General features: G+C 41.8%; 1 protein-coding gene across 3 annotated transcripts; it reads right to left on the reverse strand.

Annotated features, from left to right (window-relative positions):
- PPP4R2 (protein phosphatase 4 regulatory subunit 2) lies at positions 1 to 27830 on the reverse strand. Of its 3 annotated transcripts, XM_066327170.1 has the most exons (9): positions 27644 to 27830; positions 26882 to 26963; positions 10234 to 10404; positions 5617 to 5710; positions 4775 to 4812; positions 4379 to 4453; positions 3868 to 4011; positions 3335 to 3597; positions 1 to 2358 (listed from the first exon to the last, which is right to left on the reverse strand). In XM_066327170.1, the coding sequence occupies exons 1-9, from the start codon at positions 27675 to 27677 to the stop codon at positions 2045 to 2047; spliced, it is 1215 nt and encodes a 404-aa protein (XP_066183267.1). In that variant the 5' UTR covers positions 27678 to 27830; the 3' UTR covers positions 1 to 2044. The 3 variants fall into 3 exon arrangements, with proteins under 3 accessions (XP_066183267.1, XP_066183268.1, XP_066183269.1); XM_066327171.1 differs by lacking the exon at positions 10234 to 10404; XM_066327172.1 differs by lacking the exons at positions 10234 to 10404; positions 26882 to 26963 and having other exon boundaries at positions 27644 to 27815.

Below are 27830 nucleotides of genomic sequence, written 5' to 3' on the forward strand. Positions count from 1 at the left end.
GGTGCTTAAAGAACAAGTTTATTGACAATATCATCACAAATAAAACAATCTAAAGAAAATTTCAGAAATCTCTAAACTTAGAAATTTTAAAATTTTCTCATTGGCAAAATATTAAAAAAAAAAAAAGTGTAAGATGTCATTATATTCTTAAACTTTCCTAATTTCAACGTGTTGGTTCAGTCCTTTAATTTGATAACACACATCCAACCCTTCAGCACAATGGAAATGAGTCAAAATACAATTTTCCTTCTGCAAGGGGATCTCGATCAAGATTTTTTTGGTGGTTTTTTTGCAAGCGTCTCCCTGAATCCTGTCTGCTCACAACTTGATAGGTAACATCAGCAAGAAAGAACTTTTTAAACAGTCCAACTGAGCCAAATTAATTCTGGTATCAATCAAAACCTAAATTTCCCCCCAAACAATACAAAGCAGACCATGTAGTACAAGAAACTATCAGCATGCATTTTAGAGGTCATTTTTGTACTTCAGGTACATGAACTGAAAACCAAAGAGGGACAAGTGTGATAAAAATGTACTCAGATATTTCATAACATTAATATTTATTGCTTTATATGAATACTGTATTGAAAGCCCAAGCATTCAGTTTACACACAGAAATTATACAATTATATACCGTTTCACAATGGCAGTGAGCACTCATTACAACCTACAAAAAATCTACTTTACAGAAATTTAAAAATTCTAAATATCAAAAAGGTACAGTTGAAGAAACAGGTATAAATTTGGCAGCCAGTAATTGTGACTGGGAGGTTGCAGCTTGCATGTCTTTAAATATGGGAACTGGAAAATACCGAGTTTAAAGCAGTAGCTTGTGCTTTGAGCTGGTCTGAAAAAAATGTAACACTGGCTGTCAAAGTAGCATGTTCAAAAATATTTAGTTCACTTCCAAAATGTTGTACAAATCGTGGTGATTCCTCTGCACCCCTAACCCCTGTAGCCCAGGGACATGACCAGGGTCACGTCTCCATCCTTCCCATCCCGTGGTGTGATCAGCCCAATGCCCCCTGCGAACCTTGGAGGGATTCTGAGACTTCTCTACAATGCTCACAAGCTCCAAGAAGCACTCAAAAAGGCAAATACCTGCTCGTTTCTTCCAAGGTATTTTTATTTTCAAACATTTCTTCTACAAAAGTTTTCAGCTAATTGTTTTGATTACAAGGTTCTCAACATAAAGCACATTTTTTTTTTCCTCATAAATAAATGAACTCCTTTCACTCAGGCACCTCAGAAGTATACAAAAAATGTTGTCGTTGGAACAGTTCTCTCGGAATGTGTTTTACTCTGGTGTTTTTCAACAATGTTAGTACTTCCAGGGTTTCATATGGGCCAGATTTCATCTTTTGTTTTGTTTTGTTTTTTTTCCAGAGGCAAAGCAAAGTGCCTTGAGAGGTGAACTCAGTCTTTTCCTATAGAAAAAGTATTTGCTGTATTTATCTTTTATAGAAACAGAAAAATATACCCTTTCCCCCTTAGAACAGTGAGGGTACACGGAGGTGTGCATGCTGTGGAGATGTGTGTGTGAAATGGAACACATTTGAAACACACAACAGAAGGTTTCTTGGTGTGTGATTTAAATAAAAATCCAGAAATCAGCCTGAAACCCCGAATTTCACATGTCAAATGTTGAAACTGTAACCAAAATATGAAGTAACTGCTAGAGCTGTCAGAAAAAGACAAGACAAAAAGCTTTCTTGCTTACATACAACTAGGTGTGGTGATCTCCAAAAAAGTTGTCAAAATTATAATTACCTTCCAGTTTAAAAACTTTTATTCTAAATAAAAAAAACTATACACAAACCACTGATTTGACCAAACGAAAGTTCAGCGGTAAGCAGGACCTGAAGGAGCTGGTATTCACAGTTCTTATCATGTACAACTCTTTCAAGGTTCAATCCATGGAGAAGTTTTATTTTACAACCTGCTTCTTTTTGTAAAACTAAAGGTCCACTTTATTACATAAAATTATTTATACAGTGTAAAACCGGAGCCTTATGGAAAATACTGCCTCTAAGTTTATTTTAAATTAGTCTTGCTCCATAGGTTCATCTGCAGCTTCTGTGGCTTCATCACTGTTTTCCATGGGGGTCTCTGAGGAGTTTTCTGGAGTTTCACTGGCATAGGACCCCAGCTCTTCTGTGTCACTGCAGTCAGCTCCACTCGTGGCAGATGCACTGATGTCACTGTCAGCAGAGTGTGAATCCTTCTCTGCCCGTGGCTGCTCAGACTCCTCCATCTGATTGTTCTCCTCACAGCTCTCTTCAGCCACACTCGAGGAGTCACTGTCTTTTTCTTGATCTTTTCTGTCCTGACCAACGTTTCTGGGAGACATGAAGGACTCTGGGAACAAAGAAAATACAGGATTACCAAGGGATTTTCCAACATTAATCCTGCTACTTTCCACTCTGAGCTATGCTGAGCAAAACTTCCACAGCAGAGCCAAGGACAGGAAAAACAGACAAACCCCAATTTTATTAGAAAATGTCAAGAATTAGAGCCACCTGATGATTTGTCAGGATAGTCAAACTATACCAGCATACAATTAAAAAAAAACTTATTTATTTAACAGGTAGCTTTATTTAATTAAGCTTCACTGAATAAAGACAAAGTTTAAGAAGTAATTTTTTCTGGCTTCCCCACATCCTCCATTTGCCTTCAGAAGCAGTTTTTTGGAAATTATCAAACCATGGCTGTTTCAGGTGTACAGTTATCATGATCTACAGGAACACTGTACAAATACATGAGCCACAAAAAAGAATTCAAAGGAAACATTGAAGAATATGTAAAAAATAGATTAGTCTCTTAACTGCAGTTATTTACTTTTTTTTTTTAAACTTAGGTACAGAGCCTGCCCGACAGTGAGGTAATTTTTACTTTCTAATAGGATGTGGAGATATTGTTGCTGAGTCTCCTCAGTGAAAGAACACAAATTTGCATCTGTATTTAAATAAATTCCATAATTAATAAAGACAGTCAAAGAGAGCTATGACCCATCCCTGTTCTGGAGAAAGGATGAGAACACCTGATGATACCCAAACACAGGGATTCTTGAATTCTTGGTTTAACAACCTGATTTAATTCATGGCCTCAGAAGATTATAAGCACCCTTGCCTAAATTTCATATTGAGTGTAGGACCAAGGAAAAAGAAATAACAGAATTGCTAAATTATGCAAAATTGACTTATTTTAATTGACAGAACAAGCAGCTCTTCTTTAAGCACAACTGGAGACCTCCAGCAATCCCAGCAATACTGGTCTCCAGCAAAGAAAATCCCAACTCCTTGGAAGTAAAAGAGAAGAGTGGAATCTGCAATACCTTCCTCCTCTTTCTCTGTACAGTGCTGTCTGGTAGCATCTTTTTCTTTATCCTGAGATGTAGAGGATGCTTCTGTCTCTTCCCCCATGCCTGAAGAGACTTCACTGGAGGCAGTTTGGTTTGGTGCATCTCTGGCTTCCCCTTCCTTGTCAAATTTAAGTCTTTTTACCTCATGTCCTTCTGCTTCTGCAGGATCATCCTCAGAGTGTTTATTTTTCACCGGGCTGCTCTGAGCACCTTCTGAGTCAGATGCTGGTGATTCACTACAAGCAACAAAACCAGATGCAGCTTTTATTAAAGACAAACATTGTGTGTCTTGTCACACTTTAAGAAAAAAGCAACAACTACTTTGATTTAAACACATTAAGTGATAACAATATAATTTGCTTCACGTAATAAACCTCCAAGTCGTCACTCCTGATTTAAGACTCCGTTATGCATCCCTTAGAGGGCCAGTCTTTTAAAACTGTTTTTAAACATTGATAAAGAAACTAAGAGTAATAAAAGCTCAAAATACACTCCTCCTGACAAACCTGTGTTTCTTCTCCTCTGTCTGCTGCGAGCTGGGCTCTTTATGCTCTGTGCTGTCTGGCAAACCGTTGGTTGTCATGGGAGTTGACAACGAAACCTTCGTCCGACTCACAGGTCTGGGGGTCCCAGGGCCATTTACATTCGATCTTTAAAATTAATGATCAAAAGTTAACTCAGCCTTTCAGCTAGAGTAATTTGTTCTTATTTGGCAGAAAGTAGTTATACCTCTCTTCCTTTAAAAGATGAACAAAATGAAACAAATGGATATGGGGCTTTGCTGTTTTATATTGAATAAAACATTCCGCGCCTACAACGTGCAAATTTGATAAGAAAATTTAAGTAACAAAATAAATTCTCAACAATGAGGTTAGAGAGAGATTAAAATACATGGTATACATGGTCATGCTTTCTTTATCCCCACTCCCCAGTATTCCATGTCACACCTCAGTTTTAAGGGTACTTATTCCCAGAACTCCACTGCTTTTATCCAGAATCCCCTGGAGCCAAACGCACCTGTCAGAGTACCCTGGTGAATTCCCGGGGAACATAACACCATTCATCCGATTTAAACTACTGGAATTATTTTTCCTAACAAACAAAACAACGACAAAATGTTATGAGTAAAGGAACTTTAAATCACTTTAAGCTTGTTTGCACAGAATTTCCGAATCCCAAACCTCCAATGCTGTCTTACCACTGTCAGTCCCCAAGGGCTTTTTATTTATGCCCAAATTATTGAACTTGCAGACACCATCCCTTGCTGACTGAACTATTGATAACAAAATCTGAACTCTGCATGTCTGGCTTTTAGATACAGCTACTGACAGCAAGAGACATCAGACACACACATGCATTCTCCCTGTTATGAACAGAGACTTGAAGTTTCATGGAAAAGAGGATTATACTCACTCTGAAGATGGATATACACAGCTGACAACCATGACATTCTGTAATATACAAACAACAAACATATCAGGAGTTCAGAAACAGAAGCTTCAGCTTTTGACAACATCCCAGAACTTTTAAGAGCTACAGGATTTTGGTCCTATCTGTTAAAATACCTCTGGCTCTCTCTTACAAGGTCAGGATTTCATTAAGTTTGTTACTGTCCTAACCAGACCAGCACATTAAACCTCAGGCTCAAGTGTCGGTAATTTCTAACAGAACAAAGTATTCAGAAATGCTGAAGCATCCTGTTGTGGAACCACATTTTCAGTCTCCTCCTGGCTTCTGAAGGATCCCACATTCTGATACAAGCTATAAAATGCCAGTTAAGACACTTGTGTGCTCTTCTGAAGGCACACTCTGCTACACCACAGGATCTAAATAATGAAACAAAAGACACTGGAGAGAAGGGCCTCCCTTCTTCTTAACCTCTGGATCTACTCTGAAGCCAAATGTGGGAAGAAATTGCTGATAAAAGACTCAGGGTATTTCATCTGATCACTTCTAACTAGCACTCCACACAAAAACTGCCAATACACCCTCCACAGACCACAGGTGGAGTACTGCACAATGACTGGGACACACAGCAGCTGCAGCCTTGAGATTCATTTTTATGTCTGCACTTATTTTAAAACTGCTTTTTACTGCTGAAAGGTATGAAACAAGCTCAGACACTTAAGAGCAGCCAGTAGCTGTACTGTGGCTCTGAGCCCCAAGGAAAGCAGCAGACCTTTGGGAGCATTTGGGAAGTTATTAAGTGGTGGCTGTGACTGTGGAGCTGTGTTGTCTCTCAGAGAAATACATACCTTTTCCACACCTCTCAGGAATTTGTCTGTTCCTGTGTAATTCCTCCTAGGATCTGTCAGCAACTCACAGAGTCGCTGGATAGTGAAGGGGATGCTGCAATGAAATAGATTTACAACAATTTAATTTTATTTTAATAAGCAACGACTGTTAGGAAGCAACAACATCATTGGTTTCTCCTCCTCAGCGAGAAGGTGGAACAAAACCAGTACTGAAATTTGTTACCTTGAGCAATACTGGGTGGCACCTCAAAGCTTTATTTTCCCCTGTCTCACACAGAACTGTTTCCTGTACTCACCACCACAAAACCCAAACAGAATTTTAAACACTTCATCCCACAACTCAAAGGATTCATTTAAACAACGAAAAGGAAATCAGATAATCAACAGGAAACTTTCTGACTGTACTATTCCAATATACAAACAGAAATTGTAAGAGATTAAAAACAAATTTGAGTCATAGACACTAGAGCTAAAAAAGTCTCAACTTGTAGTTTATTTCAGGTTTTACAAAACATGGTTACAGAAAAAGCAGTAAATGTTGGAATTAGTAGAACCATTATACTTCAGTTGTTACAAAGAATCTATTTTGCTACAACTGGACAAGGTATTCATCTATCGAGGAACAGATCAGGAATAATAATAATAATAATAATAATAATAATAATAATAATAGTGATGTATAAGCCCATAGGAAGCACATAAACACATTTTTGTTGTTCAGTTCTGCACTCAGTTTCACTCCTGCTGAAATGAGAAACTGACCTTTTCAGACAAGCAACACTTTACAGACAATTCCCAGTTATGTGAGGTGTCACACACTTTCAATCCAAGTTCAGTGTCACATTTTAACAAATTTCTCTCAAAAATGTTTCAGTAAAATGAAAAAGTACCATGCATTTTTACAGTTAACTACTGGGAAGCCATAGGAATTTAAGAAGTTATCTAAGAAGACTATTTGATACAATACAATATTTATGAACCATTTTCTGGTTGGAAATAAAACTGACACCAAACCCAGAGCAGCATCAGTGCAGACTGACATGGATGTGTGTGTATCCCTACACTGTGAATTTCTGTCCAAATTCCAGGTTTATTATTTTCTGAGGCAGTCAGTCCATGGTATCTCCAGCCTGAGCTAGCACAGCCTGAATGCTCAGGAGCCAAAAAGCCGCATTAGAGATGCTCAGATCTCCACCAGCTCAGTGCAAAGAGGCCAGCACAGCTCCTGTTCATCATCCCACACGACACTCCGCTTGAACTAAAAGGCCTGTAGCTCTCAGACAGTGACTAACAGCAACAGTGTAATGATGTTTTGTAGAACTGCCTGTACATTATGTTACTGAGGAAGTCCTAATCCTCAACAAACCAGAAAAACCACAGCTACAAGTGTTCCTTCTAATCCACTTTATTACATGAAGGCTCTTAAGGTTGACAATAGTTTTGGCACTATTAATTTCCCTTTCCTTGCTCTTCACTGGTCAACCAGCAATCTTTGACACCCAAATTCTTCATAAAATCATCAAGCTTAGGAGAGACTTTTAAGATCAAATCAATACTCACGATATTCAGCTTCTGCCCAGTGGCTTTTTTAAACAAAATTCCCAACTTTAAAGAACAAAGAACTGACCTGATCTGTTAATCTTTCCATACAGGAAAAATATTAAAATATTAAGTTGATCTTACTATTTCTTGTGATGGTCATTTCGGGTTTGGGTTGGAAATTCATAATTTAAGAGATTTTGTTATTTTTTTAACAGAATTGACAGTCCATTCAAAAATCCATTTATTCAACAGAAACAAAAACATACAGATTTTTAAATTATTTCCACCAAGCAGATCTGGGGAATCAGTATCTGGTTAATCTGGGTTTAGCTATACTTAACTGGTGCCCTGGAATGCTGTGACATGAACTGTTTTGGAACATCTGCACAGTAATACCCCAAGTAAGACAGAAAACTCAAGAAATGTGCAGCCTGCAGCTAACTCCAGAAGGAAACGCTGTGGTCCTATTTTACTCTCAGCTATAAGGAGTGAAAAAGGCAAAAGCCAACTCGTTTCCCTCCGAATTCTCCGTGGCAAAGTGAAGTTCGTGCATGGAGCAGCAGATGGCAGCCGGTGTCACACAATCACCCTCTGCACCCAACTCCCTCAGCACTTACAAATGTTTTTAGCTGGCAAAAGCCAAAGCTAACTTCACCTCGGGAACTCTTTCTGGTGAAAAAAAATGTTGTTTTAAAATAGTTCAGTAACTTGATTTTATAACAGAAGCAATTTAAGTCGTTGTTTATCTATCGAGGATCACCAATGAAAAGTTTGTGAGCAGTACAAGAACTGATTGTAAATGCTCAGAAATTTAATTAGTTCAGTGCATGAGCTGCATGAATAGTCCTGATCTGCCCACTTAAGGGAACCCCTTCAAATTCTATGCAATCCCTTCAAATTCTATAGCAACACACTCAAAACTGCACTTCCAGCACTACAGTCCAGAGTGAATTACAAACCAAAAACTCAGTTGGACTGGATTGAAGAGGGATCTGGGAAAATTACTTGTAACAGCTATAATAAATTGTAGAAACCCCCCCCTCCCATAAATGAAATGTGGATTGTGATCTATTTTATTCATGCTGTGAAAACATTTATTCTGTCATCAGAGATCCCCAATAACTTACCTTGGAACTTCCTTGTTTCACTAACAAAGGATAAAAGGATAAAAGAAAAAAAAAAAAAAAAAGCAGAAGTTTCTACTCCAAAGCAATTGTAAGAGAACTGTAGAGAGAATCTGGTTCTGCAAACCTGTGCAGACACCATGTCAAGTAAGATACAGACAGGTTAAAAGAGCCAGTTTGTGCTTTCTTTAAAAGCTAGAAAGATTCCAAAACAGGGGTCATTCTTAATGTGTTACTGCTTCAACTCAAATTAAACATTTCTACAAACTTGCTACTTTGAATGAACTCTTTTCCTCTCTCTTAAAAAACACTAATAAAAATATCCCAATAATAAAGTCACATCAAGTAGGTTCCTTGTCTGCCCTGGTACCCTGAAATGACACCTACAGCTCTAAAGAAGCCTGAATATAAAAATCACACAACCCAAAACCTGCTGCTGCTGCTTTTTTGGATAGATCTCCACAGGATTCAGCTTTTACAATCACATTCTCCCTGTGGGGGTTACAGGATTTTGACTAAATGAACCACTCTGCAATTCCAGATGCTGAAACATCCCCAGGCATTATTCCCTTTAAGGGAACTAATGGATGCAGTTTGCTTCCTCAAAGCCTGAGAGTTTCACTGCAAAGTACGAGGAAGTTGAGCTCCCTGAAGTGTTGCAGCAAAGGATGAAAATAGCACAGGCACAGCCTAAGCTCCAGACTCGTCATCCAGAGGTTTGTTCAGTGCTCTTGGGAACAACAGCAGATAACAGCAGCCCATTCATTAGCTGTCCCTGGGAGAACATTACCCATTCTGTGGGCAACGAAGCATTAACAAAAAGCTGGGGGAGGCGGCAGAGAGGCAGACTTGAGCATAAAGGATAGGTTTGTTTTTAAATTCCTGCAGTGAAGCAGCCCGGTATAAATATTGGGGAGCTGAGAACAAGCTGAATTCCACATTCTTAGGAGTCTCCTACATGAGAGCAATCGTGGGGGGAAGAGGAGATCGGACTTAAGACTCCTTAAATGCAAATAAATGAAGTAGCATGGAACAGTGACAGTATAAATTATAAATACAGCATCGAATACAATACTGAGGACATGTCAGTAGCACTTCTGAACCTGAAATTTCAGAGTACCAGGAAGGCAAGATTTAGGACATGCCCACTTATCAACAAGCTGAGAAAACTGCTGAAAGTCTCTTAACAAGTACTGAGCACCACAAGCAGGATGACTCAGTTTATGGCAAGTATGTAATCCAGTTTAGAAACAACAAAAATACTATGCAATCTAGTAAAAAGGACACAGCAAATAAGACAAAATCATCAGCAGCTTTATTTGAAACAAAAAAACTTCCAAAATGAGGAAACCAGCAAAGGGCACAGATACATTTCAATCTAAGACACTGTCAGCAACAGATCAAACACTCCATGTCCTTCACCAGTATCACTTCAGCTATGAATCTGAATCTGGCAGAATTTAATAATTACAACCCAGGTACACCTTTGCCTCCTGGTCACACCCTGCTTCTCACAGCATGATTTCTCCAGAAGCCACTGAACTGCCACAAAACAATCAGGAACTGACCACCAGAAAACCTCTTGCCATTTGGTATTTCAAAATGCACTAAAAGAAATCTGACTTTACTGTCCATTTAACCTCTTAAATGTACACAGTAATATGATACTTCTTTGAACTGCACTTTAGTTACGTTTAGTTTAGTTTAAAAACTAACTACAGATGAAAAAACACAGTGAATGACATCACAGCACGTCACATGTCACGTTTTTCATTCAGTGACACAACAATAAAGTTCAGAAACTACTGTAACACATTTCCAAGGTACATATTTGCTTCTGCTCATCTATTTGAGGAATTAAAATGAAGTCACAGAGACAATACAAACTACTGTGTTAAAAACTGGAAAAAGACATTTGTTATCCTGATTCCAGAAAACAAAGGATACATACCCATTGAATCCAGTGACAATTTTCAGGATTCTTTCTTTCATCTCTTCAAAGGGAATATATTCCACATTTGGATTGGGGGGCCCTCTCGGTTCAGGAGCTGAGGTTCTGAAATCATCCATGACTTTCTCCAGTTTGAAAATAAAATAACCTTTAAACTGAGACCACTGAACCCTGCATAAAACACAAGCATTGAGAGATAGGCAAGTCAGCCCTAAACCCAAAGCAAGTGGGTTTTAAGTTAGTACAAACAAAGCGAACACAACAGTGTAAGTTTATGTTTGTATAACAACCCTCACCCTGGTGTGAGGCTCCGAAGATAAACGAGGCAAGTAACCAGGGCTCTTTTCCTTCCTGAATTTAAAGCATGGCAACTATTTCAGCAACTGGGCTCGAACAATGGAACAGAAATCAACTGCCACTAACAGCAGGGGAAGGCATTTCTCTAAAGAACCAATATCCACTGGCAATGCAAACCGAAATGTGAACTATACACGTGTCAATACAGTGTAAAGGGAGCCGACAGTGCTGCCCGTCGTTTTCACTGAGCTGGTAAAAGGTGGACGGGAAAACAAATAAAAAGCCAAAACCAACCAAACACCACCACCCTGCCACAAATACCCACCAAATCAACACACCAAGTGTTTCAAATCTGGAATCCACAGGGCAACTACACACAGTGTTATCTGCTTCCCTCACAAGCCCTTATCAAAGGCCTTTTGTAACTCCACACACCTTAAAAATACTTCATGGTACCTCTTTTTCTCAAAAAGACAAGTATTTTCTGTATCACAGTTGGCACTTGTTGACAAATAACTGAGCAAACCAACTTTGACTCCCGATAAAGATTCCCACAGTAAGCTAATTAAAATGTTTCCAAATTACCTCCTGCCCTACAGCTTCAAGTTTCATAATTTATAAAATCTTAAGATATTGACATTTTCAAGCAAACAGGTCCCTCTCACTGCGTACAACAGACAAGTGCACGGGCACACAGAGCAGCCACAGGAGCCACTGAGGCCCCCTTGGGATTGGGAATGTCTGAGCAGCCCGGGGAGCCACAGGAAAGTGAGTGACTCAGTTCAGGATCGATTGGTTTATATTCCTGTTGATGCAGGAGCCTGCACAGCTCCAGGATGAAGAAAAAGAAGAAACGGGGAATACCAAACCAACAATAAAAGGAGAGAGAAAATGATCTTTGACATTTATCTGTAACACACACGATCTGGTAGGAGCAGGCTGAAAGCAAACAAGTGTAAAATGTGAGTCCCTGGACAGCCCTTCAGCTCCTGCTCAAAGCAATATTGAACTCTACAGAAAACTATTTAGCCCAAGGCTCTGTCTCTACAGGCTGCCTTTGGTAGCCCTGATTATTTCTGACCCCATGCAGCAGCTGCCCTTCTGCGGGGCTGACCCAGCTAGCTGTGTGAACCTCGGGTGATGTTTGCTCCTCCAGCAGCACCAAATCCCAAACCACAGGCCAAGGCAGCTCTAGCAGCCTGCCTGCACCAGAAAAGCAGGGCCACGTCATCTTTGCCTTCATTTTCTCATTTGACTCAAAGAAATAATTATGAGATGAAAAAATGGGAAATACAGCTCAGGTTTATCTGAGATCCAAACACAAAGCCCCTGTCTTTTACTAGGAATGATGAATTTGCAAGAATAGGGGATCCCAAAGAGGAAAGCAAACTTCTGTTTTCTTTCACAAGAGATCTTTAGGCACCTCACAACAGGAGGGATCACAGGACTCACTGAATAATATTAATAAAAATTAATAAATAAATAAACAGCAAGGTCTCAAAAGGGAATGACATGGATTGAAGTCTTGGACTGGATTGTCTCCAACCAGCAGTTTACACCCAAAGCAGAACACTACAATGTTCCACGGGACAATATCAGGCGTTACTACTGTGTTACATCCTATACAATTCTGCGGCGTTACCACCATGAAACCAAAGTGTTAGTAACAAATCACAGATTTAATACATAAACACACCACAACCACAGTAAATAACCCCATGACTGTGGAATTACTCCCCACAGAGCATCCCAAGAGCTTTACTTGCCTCATGAAAGGCGATTCCATCATTATTCTAAACATTCTTCGACAAACCCATTTAGATACACTTCCACACTTTAAAACTTGAGCTGTTCCTCTTTTCATTGTTACTTATTTCTTGCTAAATAGTAACACTTATCTTTTCACAGACTATTAACCCATCAGTGTTTGAAATAAATCAACAACATGACGTTTCAAATGGCAATCTACTGCCTGAAAGCAGCACCCACCAGCTCCTTGACAACGTTGAAACTGCAGAAAACAAACATTGTAACATTTTGCCCATACCGAGAAGTTGAGAAAACCATCACTTGGAGTTTAAGCTACAAATTTTAATTAGCATTTCTCCCATTATAAAAAGAACTCAGATCTGCAATATACTGGGCTCCAGCCATAGAAACCTTCTCTCAACCTGCATTCCAAACCACCTGCCAAATGACCAGGTAACACAGCACAGTTACACACAGAGGCAGCAGAGTTTCAGGACGAACTCAAAGGTGACCAGAGAGAACCCAGACACAGCAACACCCGCTGAAATCAAGCCCCAGAAGCTGCTGTTGAAGCTGTGTAAGCACAGCAGAAGGGGCTCAGCACAGCTCTGCTGCTCAGACAGTCACTGTGTTTCCCCAGCACTGTTGGATTCCCTGCTCTGGGGCTGCAGCAGCAAAGCTGACCTGCCCAAAGGACACTCTTACAGTCAGTGTAACCTCAGACAGAATTGCAATTCTAACAATAAACACAGCTGCCCTGTGCATCTCCTGACATCAGTGTTGTTAAAATCATCAACTCATTTCTGACCAAAAAAATCGAAATGATTTCTGCAGGGACACTAAGGTTTTCTCAGTTCCCATTTATTTAGTGGAAGTGATCAGAAGTGTCACACGAGCCAGGTCACCTTTCCTGTTTTACCAGTCTATGAAAATGACACGTACAAGAAGTCGGCACCAGCTGAACTTTACAAACTCAGTGTCTCATCCATAGAGAAAAACCAGGTCCTTTATAACAATGGGTAAAGCTGCCTGGCAATACAAATCAAGATTAAAAGTCATATATCCTACTATCCTATCCAAACAATCTTCATCTACACCTCTAGAAATGTTAAGTTATTCCCATACCCTGGTTGCTTAGAAAGGCAGACAAACAAGTGCCTTTTGCTTAGAAAGAGACAAACAAATGCCAAATATCTGGTTTTTCGGAAAAGAAAATATTCCACATGTATCACAAGCTTCCTGAGAAAGACCTCTATTTTCTCTGCTTTCTTATACATGTGAGAACCCAAAACCAAGAGAAAGGCTTGGCCAATACCTTCTATAGGTAGATCAAGAGCCAAAAAGAAGCAAAAGAAAATTCCTCTACTCTCTGCTTTATGTACAAGCTCATTAAGTTTTGTATACTGGAAAATAACTGATAAACAAGTTCTGTAAGAATAACAAGTTGAAGAAATTCCATGGAGAAAATACTGTTCATACTTTTTTCAGAGCAGGCTTGTTTATAAATACTTGCTCTTCCCACTCAGGATTGCACATAATCAGCCTTTTCTTCCAAACCATGCTCTTCCTGTCCACTACACTAACTTGGGAATTTGTATCAGCAACCTGCAGAGCTTTTAGAAAAAAGTTACTGACAACGCTGCGTGTTCTGAAACAACACCTTTAAAAATAATCCTTAAAAAAAATTAGCTGACCCCAAAATGTTTTGGTTCAGCATGTCTTCATTCTAGAGAAGGATGGCTTTGTAGTTATATACATTTTCTGTACGTCAAGGCACCTTTCATTACAATATCTGGGTCATCCTGTGTAAAGGTATCTGTACAAAGAGCTCTCCTGGGCTAATGAGCCTGGAGTTCCACACATGCTCCAAATCATTTAGGGAAAAATGCCACTGGAAGAGTCCTCTGCCTCCCTCCCACCAGCTCCTGCACCCTCCTACCCTCTAATCAACCCAAATGACTCGCTCTGGCATCCAAAAAAATCAAGAGGAAGACACTGATTTCAAGTAATAGCATCTAACAAGAAAAAAAAAAGGGTAAAGGAATTGCTGAAGAGAAACAATCACAGCACTTCAGAACTACAGTTTGTGTCCACACAGACACCACACATTTCACATTCCCCCAGGGCAGACACAAGTGCTGGTATTTTAACTCAAAAAATTGTTTTTTAAAAAGCACCTTTAAAAGTCCAGCACAAATGACAGCATGGAAGCTCACAAGGAGTCCAACAGTTCAATCTTTCTACTTTATTTGAACATTTTATACATGCTAATAATGTGCTTCAAGGTATGAGAAGATGTTTAACACCCTAATATTGCACCCCAGTGCAGAGCCTGACCTTGCAGTTTCATTAAACATCAGAAACAGAAGAGCGAAATGGATGGCAGAGATTTCAGTGTTTGAAGACACTCAGTTGTGTTTTTGAAGTCGATCAGGAAAGCAGACAGCACCTGAGCAAACAGCCAATCCTACAAGGAACATCAGCAAGCTCTGAGAAGATTTACATAAATTAGTGTGACAACAACGAGACAAAAGGCTCGGAAAGGGTGAGGGAAGACATGAGACATGAAATGAGTAAGTGGAGATTAAATTAAATCACAGACTATGCAAAAAAGAAATACTAATAATGTTTTGTTTTGTTTTGTTTTTCCCAAAAAGTCCCACACAGAACTACATAAAACCCCAGAACAGGATCAAAATTAGGTGAAGATAAGATAAGAAATTTAAACTCTAAGATGAAAGCCACAAAGGAGGGATGGGGAATTCCACAGTTGGTGCAACAGTAACACACTGAGTCACTGAGAGTTCATGAAGCAGCAAAAGTATCTCCAGTGCACAGGGAAGAATAATTAAAAACAACAACAAAAAGAAGAGATGAATTTAGACACAATCTAACACAGTCAGAGCAGAGCCACGGAAGAACACAGCCCTAAATAGCTGTTCTCTAATAAAAGCAATCAATCTAGTTCACACCTGGACTTAAAGTTCATGTTTTGCTCTTGGAACTAATCCATTACTACAGATCAACAGAATTTGCCAAGCAACATCAACCAAGTTTAGAAATGCACCAATTCTACCTGATGAACAGACAACAGGCCACCCCAGACAGAAAACAGGGCAGAAACGTGATCCAATGCTTTGAATTCAAAGAATTGGTAGCACAAAGTTGCTTGCAAGGAATGACTTTGTTTCTGCTAACATGATTTGCATAGGAGTCACCCTTCCAAACATGCATATCCAAACAAAATTGCATTTTACATGGAAATAATCTAATCATATCATTCCCAGAGTGTAAAAGACATCCCCCCATCCCCTTATCTCCTGCTTATCCTGGAGAAACTGTGAAAGCAGCTTTCTCTCTTACCACAATGGTTATCGAGGAGAAGAACCAGCTCAACATTTGCCCTATTGTGTTGTCAGAGAATTAACTGATATTTTCTTCTGACCACTGGACAAGTTTTTATACTTAGTTCTTTCGCCACTTGGTACAGCCACTCTGGGAGGCGTCAATGAAAAGAGCGAAAATCCTGAAATATTTAATGAAGTTGTTTGGGCAAGACCTGACAGAGATGAAAATCCCTACTATTTTTAAGGGAAAACCATCCATGTTGAACAAATGACATGGTTCCCTCTCACACATTTAGCACTGCAAGGCTCTGCTGGGTGCAGCCCTACACCAACACATGGCTTGGACACAAGTCTCCAGGAGTGCAGAAAACAACTACACTGACTTACTCATCTCGCTTTTTAAATCTGTCACAAAACATCAGAAGAACCCTAAGGGAGTGCTTCTGGCTCATACACTTTAGACAAACTCTAAAGATTTTAAGGTTCAAACTCCAGTAAGGCCCATTGAAGCAAAGCAGAACAAAACCTAAAATTGACCGAAGAACTGGAGGAAGAATTCAGAGTGCCTGAAACAAGGCTTATTCCTGAAATGAAAGTGCTGCAATTATTCCATAAATCTTTCTGGAATTGCCTTACAGATTACAGGTTTAATTAAGAAAAACATTATATTGAAGAGATGTTAAGCTTCCAGAGACCCAGCTACGTACTTAAAACATGAAGAGTCCCAGGAGTCCTGGTGGGATGTCTGTCTTCAGATTTCACAGTGTTTAAGTTCATTACAAAATTACTTGATTTAAATTTTAAGAGGATGCCATCTGTTTTGCAGAGATGCTGAATACCACACAGAACATAAAATGAAGCCAAAGTAGATCTACTATTGATTCTGTTCATTGAACAGGCCATAAAAGAAATATCAGAATTTAGTAAAAGGAAGTATTTCCCTCTCCACACTTCCACTATTGGCTCTCTGACAAGCAGAAAAAAAAACCAAACCAACAAACAACAACAAAAAAAAAAACCCACAACCCCCAAATAAACAAAAATGCCCCACCAAATTAGTATATTTAAGATGCAAACACTTTATGTCCAGCTAAACTGATTTTAAGGCAATGTCCTCAGAACACACAAGGAAAGAACCAGAGAATAATCTCTGAGGGAATCCCATATCATGGAACAAGAGATGTGAGTCACTGGTATTGCCTTTGCCCCCCAATTTTTGCTGACTTACATGACACTCCCACAGAGAGCTGCTGGTAGGAAACAGGTGTTTTGGAGTGAAATAACTTGCCAACTTTAGTAACCGTTTCTTTTCTTTTGTGCCTTGTTCTAGAGCTCCTAGGAGATTAAGACATACTCTAAGACACAGTAATTTCCCCAGGTTGTGAAAGGCAAAATTAAAGTTTCATCCAAAACAAGTTAATTCCTTTTCTATTCTGGTCTATCAGTGGGATCTCCAGAACTATTTGGAAAGTGAAAAGGCACAGAAAATGAAGTGCACTCAGCAATCACATACCCAATTCAAACCTCTGGCCAAGGCAGCAAACTTTCCAGCGTGCTCTTCCACAGCCTGGATGCAGGATGTATCCAACAGGAATACTGAGGACTAGATGGAATTGCCTGCCTAAATCCAAGGCCTGTGTCTGCCACCAGGGAGCACAGAACTCATGGCAGCCATGAGGAGCTCCATTCCCGCAGGCCGTGCAAAGAGCAGCAACGGGGAGGCAGCGCTGGAGCCTGCCTGGGACTGCCTGGCCTGTCCCCCTGTGACCATGTCTGTCCTGTCCCTGTGTCTGTCCTGTCCCCCTGCACAGGACTGCCTGGCCTGTCCCCCTGTCCCCATGTCTGTCCTGGCCCCCTGCCCAGGACTGCCTGGCCTGTCCCCCTGTGACCATGTCTGTCCTGTCCCTGTGTCTGTCCTGTCCCCCTGCCCGGGACTGCCTGGCCTGTCCCCCTGTGACCATGTCTGTCCTGTCCCCCTGTCCATCCTGACCCCCATGTCTGTCCTGTCCCCGTGCCCATCCTGTCCCTCAGCACTGGGAGCAGCCCTCAGGGATCTCCTCTCCAGCAGCCAGTGGAGCTGCAGCTGCACAGGGAACCCACAGACTGCAGCCTGTGGAGAATGAGGCCACGCTCAGCTCTTCCCTCGGGTATCTCTGTTCTATTCCTACTCCCTCCACCTTTTTTGCCACGGTTTTGTATGAATCCTTACCTTATCCAGCATCCCCAAATCTGAGATCTCTGCAGTGGCAATAAACAAGGATACCTGGACACACACAGTTATACAGAAGGGGTGCACAAGCTGAAAACTTTAAGAACTGCCTGTGAAACACAATTCCCAGCATTTTCAGACCAGCAAATGGAAAAACCCCAAACCTCTTGCCCTTTGGCATGTTGGCTTTCATACAGAAATTACTATTTCATTATTTATGATAAAAATAGATTGCTTCTCAAACAGGTGAGCTTCCAACTCTTTCAGAAACTCCCGCTGAAAATTTCTGGGATAAACAGCTGCAGCACTGAACTGCCACTAAGAGGGAGAAGAGCCGTGCTGAGGGTCCCCAGGGATCCCAGTGCAGAGCAGGAGGCTGCTGGCCCCCACACACTTCAGCCTGTCCTTGGCCTACACCAGAAAGGACAAGGCTGCTCTGCTGCTCCCATACACCCCTGTGAGCCCACACACAGGGAGGTGAGGCACATCACTGCTCTAACCACAGAATTAACGCTGCAGATAAGGCAGAGTAAGATGTGTGGTGTGACTAGGAGGGAGCTGAGCCATTTCTTTAAGCAGCAGCACTCATTTATCAGATAAAAGAAGATACCTCACCCTAATTCCACTCGTGTCAAATAGTCTTTGTATTTTAAACTTATTTTTCTGTTTCCCATGCTTTATTTTAACTGTATTCTGATGCAATTCATTTTAATGTCATGATTTTGCATGCTGCTGCTACTTTCCCCATTCACACAGTGCAGATTAAAACGGGAAATTCCAAACAATGACAACAGATTTACACAATAAAATCCCCTCACACCAGTGGGGACTGGCTCCTCCTCACATGCTTCTGGGAAGCAGACAAATGCCTCAGCCTAACATCAAATCAAAGCCTTAAGCAAATGCCAGACCCTTTATGAGTGTTCCTAAATGAGCAATCAATTTGAAAAGCTGAGGTGCTCCAGGTAGGGTGAATCTCCTGGAGCACTGTGCCTGGCTCCAGAGCGTGCTCCTGTTAGGAAAACACTGGCAAAGCTCTGGCAGAGTCCTGGGGGAGCGTCCTGTTCTCCTTCACTTGATAACTCATGTAAAATTAAACACTCTCACATTTTATCTTCAGTAGGATTTTACCTCATGTTACCTTTCACTTTAATTAAAAATATATAGAAGAGTTCAAAGGAGGAAAAACTGGTACTTCCCACAAGCACAGGAGATGTTTTTCCACTTTCACTCGCTGATTGTTGTCAGTTTAAATCCAGTCTTTGCTCTCCTTGGGAGCACAATGAGCTCATTCCAGAACCAGGGAAACTCTCAGACATTAGGACTACATTTACTTCAGTAGTGTGAGTGTTCACCTCTGCTGCCTGCAAATTACTACTGCTCTTGCCAGGAACAACAAAGATTAAGACTTAGTTATGGAAACAGGCAGCTGAAGAAGACATTAAAGCACTATCTGTAATCATCAAGGGACTAATTCTGATCTCTGCTGATAAATATTCAGCTGACTCTAACAGAATACAGCTGTCCCACAGAAGAGAAAAAAAAATTCAGTCCAAAATTTTCTAGGAAGTACGTTTGTGAATACAGTTACCTAAAATCAAACGCAAGTACCTTTCATTTTCTTTTATTTTAAAGTCAAAAACTGACCACAGAACAAAAAAGTACAAGATTACAACATTCTTCACTCAAAAATTAACCTCCTTATAGCAGAGTAGAAAGCAATATAGGACACCAGTGTTGCTTCAGGTATCATTGGTTTGCCCAGAATAACCAAATCCACACAAGAAATGCTGCAGGCTCCTCTGGTAAGTGTGGCTGCCACTGTTACAGGAGCTGAGGCCACACTGAGATAATTTGATCAGATGTTTACTCTATCAAACAATAAAGCTGGGAAACCAGATTAGGAAAATGCACCCTGTGCAGCTATTCCTGGATCCCTACTGCAGTGAGTCCCTGGGCTTGCCCCCTTATGCAGTGCCCCAAAAACCCACAGGCCTCACTCAGGTCTCACAGCTCTACTGCTGGGATCTAGGAAATCGCACTTGTTACTGAGTTACCAAAACCAGAAACAAGTCACCCAGGTGGCTTCTCCACAAGGCAGTTCAGCTGACACATGCTAAGCCTGGGATGACAAGGTCACCCTACCCACAGGTGACCCAACCCACAGGCATGAGGTGTTTGTGCATCATCACACTCCCCTGCCACTTCCAAGCCAAGCATCACCGGCTACTGCCATCATGGAAATCCTGCCATTGCCTTCAAGGAGTTTTATTTCTAAAGCTGAGACCTGCCAGACATGTATCAGCTTTGTGGAAAAGCAGCATCAGTCTGGTTGATCCACAGATTGATAATCCACCTTCCCCAAGTCAAGCAGGCTGCTTTGTATCCCTCCTTCTGTGTGCACCATTGCCTTGTTCCTTCTCCCACACGCCACCAGGCACAAACCTTTCCAAAAGCTTTGGACAGGAAGAGGGATTGAGGCTCACCAATTACAAAGTCAAAATGAAAAAAAAAAATCCTTGCCACTGAGAAGTGTAATATGGAGTGAACAATACCCAAGTGCCTGGGAAAGTCCTTCAGATGAAATACTTACAAGCACAGCCCCCACAGAACAGAGACTTGAGGCCCACTGGAAAATATGAGAGGTCACACTGAGGCAGCCACTACAGCAACGTCACTGAGAGGGGGAGGAACAAAGCAAGAGGAACCCTGAGGAAGACAACAAATCCTAGCAAGGCAAAGGACTGAGCTTGGGGAGAAGGATGACCACAGAGAACAAGTAAAAGTGATCATCAGAAACGTGCAACTACCAGAGAACACAGAGTGGGGGGGTTTTCTCTGCAAAGTGCCATGGACTGGCTGCCAAAAAGATTATCAGGAAATGTGCTTACAAGAACGGACTGTGTATAGCAACAGGGAAGGAAGCCACAGTAACACTGCAAATCTGAAAGTGCAAAGAGCTACATTTGTTATTAAAACAGTCCAATCATCCCAAAAACCTCAGTGCTGCAATCAGAGTTTGCCTTTTGCCTTTCCTTACACATGTATTCCATAGAGAGACTAATGTTTATTACACTCAGTTCATCACACACATTTTATAATGGCAGTTAAAGTCTGACCTTTACACTGTAAACCCCACTCCCAATAGATATGAAGTGGCAGCACTTAAAATAAAACACTACAACAGTGTGTTCCCCAAAGCAGCAAGTGATTTCATCGATATCACCACTGACTGCTCTGAAGGGCTACAGCTACACAATTCACACACAGAAATTTTTGGTTAGAATAGAGGTAAAAGAGCCAGGAAGCTAAATGAGTGTTGACATAGGTACATCAGCAGGCTTTTTGACCAAAGATCTCTGTCCTTTTGAGACATCAGGGGATCATGAAACAGAAAACAGTGTCAGTGGAATGGGAATTAGTGGGGAATAGTTCCAGATGCTGAATGGAATGGAGTCAGTGAGGAATAATATCGGACAACAATGCAAGGAAGTTTACTCACACCTCTGGCTTTACTGAGAACATGGAAATGGAAGAGGCTTACACTCTCAAAGGCACACAGAAACTTCTTTCAGAAAAATATAATCCTGCTTATTACAGCAGAAACTTGAGAATTGTTTTATTTCACGTTTTAAAAGAATCATAAGGAATTACATTCCCCAAATAGGCACTGAGATTTCCAGAAAGTAAGTTGTCTCCAAATCAGAAAAAATGCTAGCACACACATGTCAGGCAAGAAAACTGCTCGCTGAATAAAAGCAGAGAACATACTTTAGGGGAAAAAATAGATTTAAATTTAAGCATGTGAAATAAGCCAAAGGACATATGGTTAAAAAAGCCTATACATTTGTAACAAGAGAAAGGAAATTATACAAGTGTTCAGAGTACATAGTTAAAATACTTGAACTCAGATGCAAACTTATTCTTGTAGGAGTTCATGGCTACTGTATCTTCATTTAGCTCTCCTACAGCTGACAAACTATTTCACTGCTGTAATAAACTAACAGAAAAGTTAAACTGATTACAAAAAAAAACCCTTAAAAGCCTAATACGAAAAAAGTTCACTGCTACATAAGGTACATGAAACAGCATCAAAAGGTCAAAAGCATTTTTGCCATTATCTTTGGTGGAAGCGCAGTTATGTAACTTACATTTACAGTTATGTAATTTATCAAAGGCAAATCATCCCTGCTCCACCTGACTGACTGCCGAGGAGGGAAGACCAGAGGAGGCTGTCGCTCACCCTGAGCAAGGCCCAGCAGCACAGTCTGCCCTGGCGAAGCTGCAGCCCCAGTGCAGCAGCAGCAGGCTCCAGTGCAGCCGGGGAGCCAAAGTCCAACCACACCCAGCGGGAAGGCTGCAGCTCGGAGCCCACACAGGGCGAAGCTGAGCGCCGGCAGCCCGTGCTGTGACACAGGCACGGCTGTCTCCAGAACACAGGCTCTGCTGGTGGGATCCAGCTCTGACCTCCAGTGAAGGCTAAGTGCATCCAGGGAGATGGGAACAGGCTCCTTTCTGAGGAGCACAAGTGCAGGGGGAGAGGCTCTGGGCCCTGGATGCCTCAAGGGAAATGTTCTGTCCAGTGCACATGGTTAGGCAGGGAAACAGGGAGCCAAACTCAGGCTTGCCATGACTGGAGATTCTCAGAAATGCTGCACAAAGCCCTAATCAATTTTATTTAACTTGGGAATTAGCTCCCCTTGAGCACAGGGTCTACCTGGATCACCTCCAGAAGTTACTTCCAACTATTCTATGATGATAGACAGCACTGATGTCCAGATTTGCCCTACAATCACACAAATTAAACTTGAGAAACTCTGCAAAGCCCACTTACATTGGCCCTCGAGGAAACATGTGAAGAAACAACTCCTGTTCTCAGGTTCAAATGAGGTTCAAATTAACATTTCAGAGCTTCCAAAAGAATTTCACTACAGGAAGAAATAAAACCAGAATGTATTTTAATGGCTGTTTCTGCTGCACTGAGGGGAGGAACCGGTGTAACTGCATCACATCCTGGGCAGTGTTCTCTGATCTTACAATTAATCACTTCTGCCTAGGAACTGCATTGCTCCAGCTTTTGGTACTTGGTTACTTTCTGGATTCCTTCACTGTCAGTAAGTTTCTGCATTATATTTTCCACTACAGTAAGCCATTCAAACTGCACTTTACAGGTTCCCTGCCCCAGGGCAGGAGTGGGGGAAATGCATAAAAAACCAACATGAAATTTTTGATTGCTTTAGTTTACTAAGTTTTATTTTTTCCACTTTAGAAAAATCTAGTTTTCCTTTCCAGTCCAACACATTGGATTTTCTTGGTGAAGTACTTGAATTAATGACTTTAAAATATTTTTGCTATTGAAGGGAAGAGTGACTCTAAAACCCAAGAGAATTTCCTAAGAGGTAAGAGAAAACATTTTAAATACAGGACACAAGATCACAATTGATAAGTCATCCTCATATCTATTTTTAAGAATTCTTCAGAAACAACAAAAAAATTTCACTGTTGCACTTCACTTCTAGCACTGCAGTGCTCTGATTTCCACCCCATCCCTTAGAGCACTTTCTACTTCAGAAACAATAGACAAGTGGATTTCTAATGAAAAGAAAAAAAAAAGGGCACAAAAACTCATCCTGTTTCCAGAGGTCTTTCAGACACAGTTAAGTACCAGGACTAACAAATTTCCTCTCTCTTCACTTTCTTCAGTATTGCAAGTCACACTGATCTGCTACAAACTGGAGACAAGGAGGTCATAACAAACTTCCCTGACTGTACTTGGGTCTCACTAAGGAAATTCCCTATTAGTATCTCAGTAAAATATCTCAGTCTGGTTAATTGAAGAGTATGTTAATTGAAAAGTATCTCAGTCTGGTTAATTGAAGAGTATGCCACTCCTCTGAAAAGGAAAAAACAATTCCTAAGAGTCAAGACAACTTTAAAAAAGGTTGAACAACAAACTTTATATTATATTTTACCTAAAGCTAAGTCTTACCATGGCAACTGTTAAGAAACAAAAATATTTCAAAGCAGCCAAGCAATCAGGCCTTTGCTTCTGTCACCTCTCATATAGGAAGTTTAGACTGGCTTTTGTAAATGTAGGCCATAATCTCACTCACAATTAAGTGAATGGTTAACTTGGCACAGGAGGAAAACTTCAGCTTCAACACGATGAAGTGAATGCACATCATTGTATGATCAGGATTTTACTGCACAGCACCGATAACACAACCGAGCTCACCCTGATAACAGAACCAAAATTAGCAATGGTTTTGTTCCACACCTCCCCTGCAAGTGAGAAAGATCTCTAATTACAACACAGATACTAAGAGCCTTATCACAGCTGCAGTGGTGGCTTTACCACCTCTCCCCCTTTGTTCCTCTGCAGTTGCACTGCCGCTGAAGTACCAGCTACACGTGGATCAATGAATGAGCCTTGGCCCAAAGAGCAGCACGGTGACAAGTCCCAGCCCCAGGCTCCTGAGGAACAGCCCAAGTGAGGCAGTGACCCAGGGGCTGCAGCAGCCAAGGCTCTGCCACAGGAAGCCCGGGGACATCAGAGCCTCAGCTAAACCTGCTCCTCCCTGCTCCCAGCGCCCTCAGACAAATGAGAACTTTGGAACAAGGGGGGCAGGGAGGGGCCCAGCGACCTGAGCCTGAGCTTCCCACATGCTGGAAGAGCCATGATCAAGCTTTGAGTGAGCTAAAAAGTCACTTGAATTTACTTCATTACTACCTTTTCAAACTAATTTGACTAAATCACCAAGACCTGCTACAACTGTGTCTGGAAACGTACAGCGAATGAGAACATTGACCCCAGGATTCAGAGTGCAGTTTATCCCCTAAAAATCAGTATTCATGATGAAGTTAAAAGCTGACATAACCTCCGTGAAGACCATGTAACTCTCCTGGAATTAACAACTGAAAGCAAAAATATTTCACATTTCACTCGTCGTGATTTGCCTCAGTACTTCTTGTTTGTTCCACTAGGAACAGGCTGTGACTGAGTAAGATCCATTGTTTTTCAATAATCAAGTCTGCAAACCATGGGTGTAATTAGCCCTGACTAAACCATCCTCACTGCTTGTTTTTTTCTAAACTATACCCTGAACTTTGTAAAAATCCTAACAAATGTCACTGCAAACTAGTATTTTATCTCCTCATCCCAAAGGATCTATTTATTAATGGTTTAGATTCTATTACATAAAGTCACTTTTGCATGGGTGAAAATAAAGATTATCTAGAGATTTGTTATTTTACCTGTATTTGGTAAATTTGTCTATTCCTGAATACTTGTACAATGGTCGAGCTGTACCAGCCTAAAAATACATTAAACTCTTAAAAGGCACATTCTCAATCTTCATATGAGTGATTCCCAGGAGATTAGAATTTTTACTCATTTTTTCCCTGATATTTTGGTTTATAACACCTCAGTGAACACACAAGCATGTCTGATGAACAGACTTTGGTAGATAATTTGAAGCAGATTTAATATTATAAAACAGTATTTCCATGCCTATCTCATGATTATGTTAGACATTTCTATTGTTCACATCCAACACTTGAAAAAAAAGCAATTTAATGCAACTGAAAGGTTCAAGAGGGCTGAATAGAGCTACAGACCTCAAAAAAAAATAAATAAACCCACAAAAAACACTCAGGAAACATAGAAGGCAGGATCTGTATATCAGATGACAGATCTTAGTTCAGGTTTAAATTTGTAAAAATAAAATAAAAATAATAAAAAAAAATAAATCTGGATTTCCTAAATGAAAACAACATCAGAAATTAAATAATCTTCCCAAGAACTTGCTCCTATAGAATCACTTTTTTAAAAATTACTTTGGAACACACATGATAGTGGCAGAAACAATAAGAAAAATCTGAAGAAATATCTCAGAATGGGAAAAATATTTTAAACATATTTTAGTATGGACTTACTGTAGTGTGGTTTTTTTCTGTATAATAAGCACGAAACCAAAATATTAAGCTTTACAGCTGTGTATGTCTGCTGAGCATGAGCCTTCTATTCAAAGAGCAAAGTACATTTCAGAACTTGTTTTTCTTTCTAAACCATTAATCCAAGCAGCACTAACAAAAAAAAAAAGAAAAAAAAAAAGAAAAAGAAAACCACCAAAACCTACAAAAGCTCTTACAAGTTCGGGGGACTCTAGAAACTCAAACAAAGCCCGTGCGGTCAGTGGTTGGTCACAAAACACTCGTAAAAGCACATCTCCCCTGCTGGAGCCGTAGTCTGGCACTAGGCCTCAAAAACAAGGAGCCAGCCCGGGCGCCAGAAAGTGAGCCACCTACGGCAGCGCAGCCGGGGAAGCCTTCCCCTTCCTGCCAAATAGTGATCCCGTAGGAAGTGAGCGGCGCCGATCCCGGGAAGGAGCGCGGCTCCCGCCGACACCTCCCGGGAAACCGCCGGGAAACTCGGGAAAACCCGCCGGGAAACCACCAGGAAACCACCGGGAAACCGGCACGGAAAGGGCGGAACGAGGGAAACTCCCGCACCAGCTCAGCAACGATGGAACTCGCAGCGCTGCCCACACATCCCGCAAAAGCACCGTCGGATTGTGCCCTGTTCAGCAGCAGACACAATCACAGGATGGTCACGGAGCCCAGAAAGAAACAATCCGAGCCACCGATATCTTTATGTAAATAACACAGTTGGATAGTGCGAACGCGGTTATACGACAGCGCATAGCACACATCGCAACAGCAGCTGAACTTGCCACTTAGAAAACCTGAATCTCTCTTAAAAAAATCCAGGGAAAGCAACAGGGTTTTTATTGTGCTGAGCAGGACCAGTAAGACCTGACAGACGCCCCAGAGCAAAGCCTATACGAGAAGTGTCCCCTCGTTAGATCAAACTAGCAGCAAACTTTAAATTAATCCGCACAAAATTAAATGGGAACTAAGGAAAGTTCATTTAGCTCACTGAAGCAACCTACAGGCAAAAAAAAGAGCCCTGGTAGAATCTCACTGACGTAAAATGCAAGAATTGTTTTAAGTCACAACTGAGGACCACCAAAACAGGTACACTTACATCGTCTCTCCAGTCTTAGCAACATGACAAAGAAACTGATCCAGTATTGGACACACTTCCTTCTTTCCTCTCTTCTCAAAATCTGTTGGCATGAGAACGATACAAAAAGAATGGTAAAAGAAGACGGGACAGAAGAAAAATTCACAATAATTAGCGATTTGCTTCCACTATCAGTACAGCTCCCACACAAACACTGTTGAGCTTTTACAATGCTCCGGCTGTTCCCATGAACTCCACCAGCTTCCCAGCCCTGGGAAACACTTATTATTTTTCCTGTGGAGAAACCGCACGCACCAGAGTAGCAAAAGTTGATTTGCAACTTCTTCTGAGCGGCTACGGCACAGAAAGAGGCCGATTTCCTCAAGCTGAGCCCAGAACAGACAGGGCTGGGGCGGGAGAAGGGGACAGGTCCGGGCCGGGCCGGGATGCGGGGGAAGGGGCCGGGATGCGGGGGAAGGGGCGGCCAGACCGGGGAGCCCAGGGCGGCAGCCGGGGAGACCCGAGAGTCACTGATCCCCCCTCACGCAGCCCCGAGGGTCGTTGGGTAGGGAGATCGGGGGCTCTGCCCTCCGCTTTCCCACAGCGACCCCCGGGCTCTCCCCACCCTGCGGAACCCTCCCCACCGAGCAGCCCCCTCCCCACAGCGCGGGGCCCGTCACCCTCAGCGAGGGGCGCTCCCCCCACAGGGTCTGAGGGACCTCAGTCTCCCCCTCAGCGCGGCGACACCGCTCGCCCACCCCCCGCCGCCAGCCTCGCCGCCACCTTTCAGCGCCTCCTGCAGCCTCTCGACGTCCATGATCCGCCCGGGCGATTCCCCCGCGGCTCGGCGCGGCTCCCCCGCCCCAGTCCCGCGCAGACCGGGCCGCGCTCACAGCAAGACCCCGCGCTCAGCGACGCTCCAACATGGCGCCCGCGCCGTGCCCGTGCGCGGCCCCGCGGCCCCGCCCGC

The sequence above is a fragment of the Sylvia atricapilla genome, chromosome 11 (assembly GCF_009819655.1).
Source record: "Sylvia atricapilla isolate bSylAtr1 chromosome 11, bSylAtr1.pri, whole genome shotgun sequence".
Classification (NCBI taxonomy): Eukaryota; Metazoa; Chordata; class Aves; order Passeriformes; family Sylviidae; genus Sylvia; species Sylvia atricapilla.

Bases quoted from the DNA above. Each gene is read 5' to 3' on its own strand.
- PPP4R2 (XM_066327170.1), bottom strand. From the start codon at position 27,677: ATGGACGTCGAGAGGCTGCAGGAGGCGCTGAAAG. The intron at 4,454-4,774 runs GTGAGTATAATC...TTTGTTTGTTAG, and splicing joins TGTGTATATCCATCTTCAGA to GAAAAATAATTCCAGTAGTT. The intron at 3,598-3,867 runs GTTTGTCAGGAG...TGTTGCTTGTAG, and splicing joins ACAGAGGAGAAGAAACACAG to TGAATCACCAGCATCTGACT.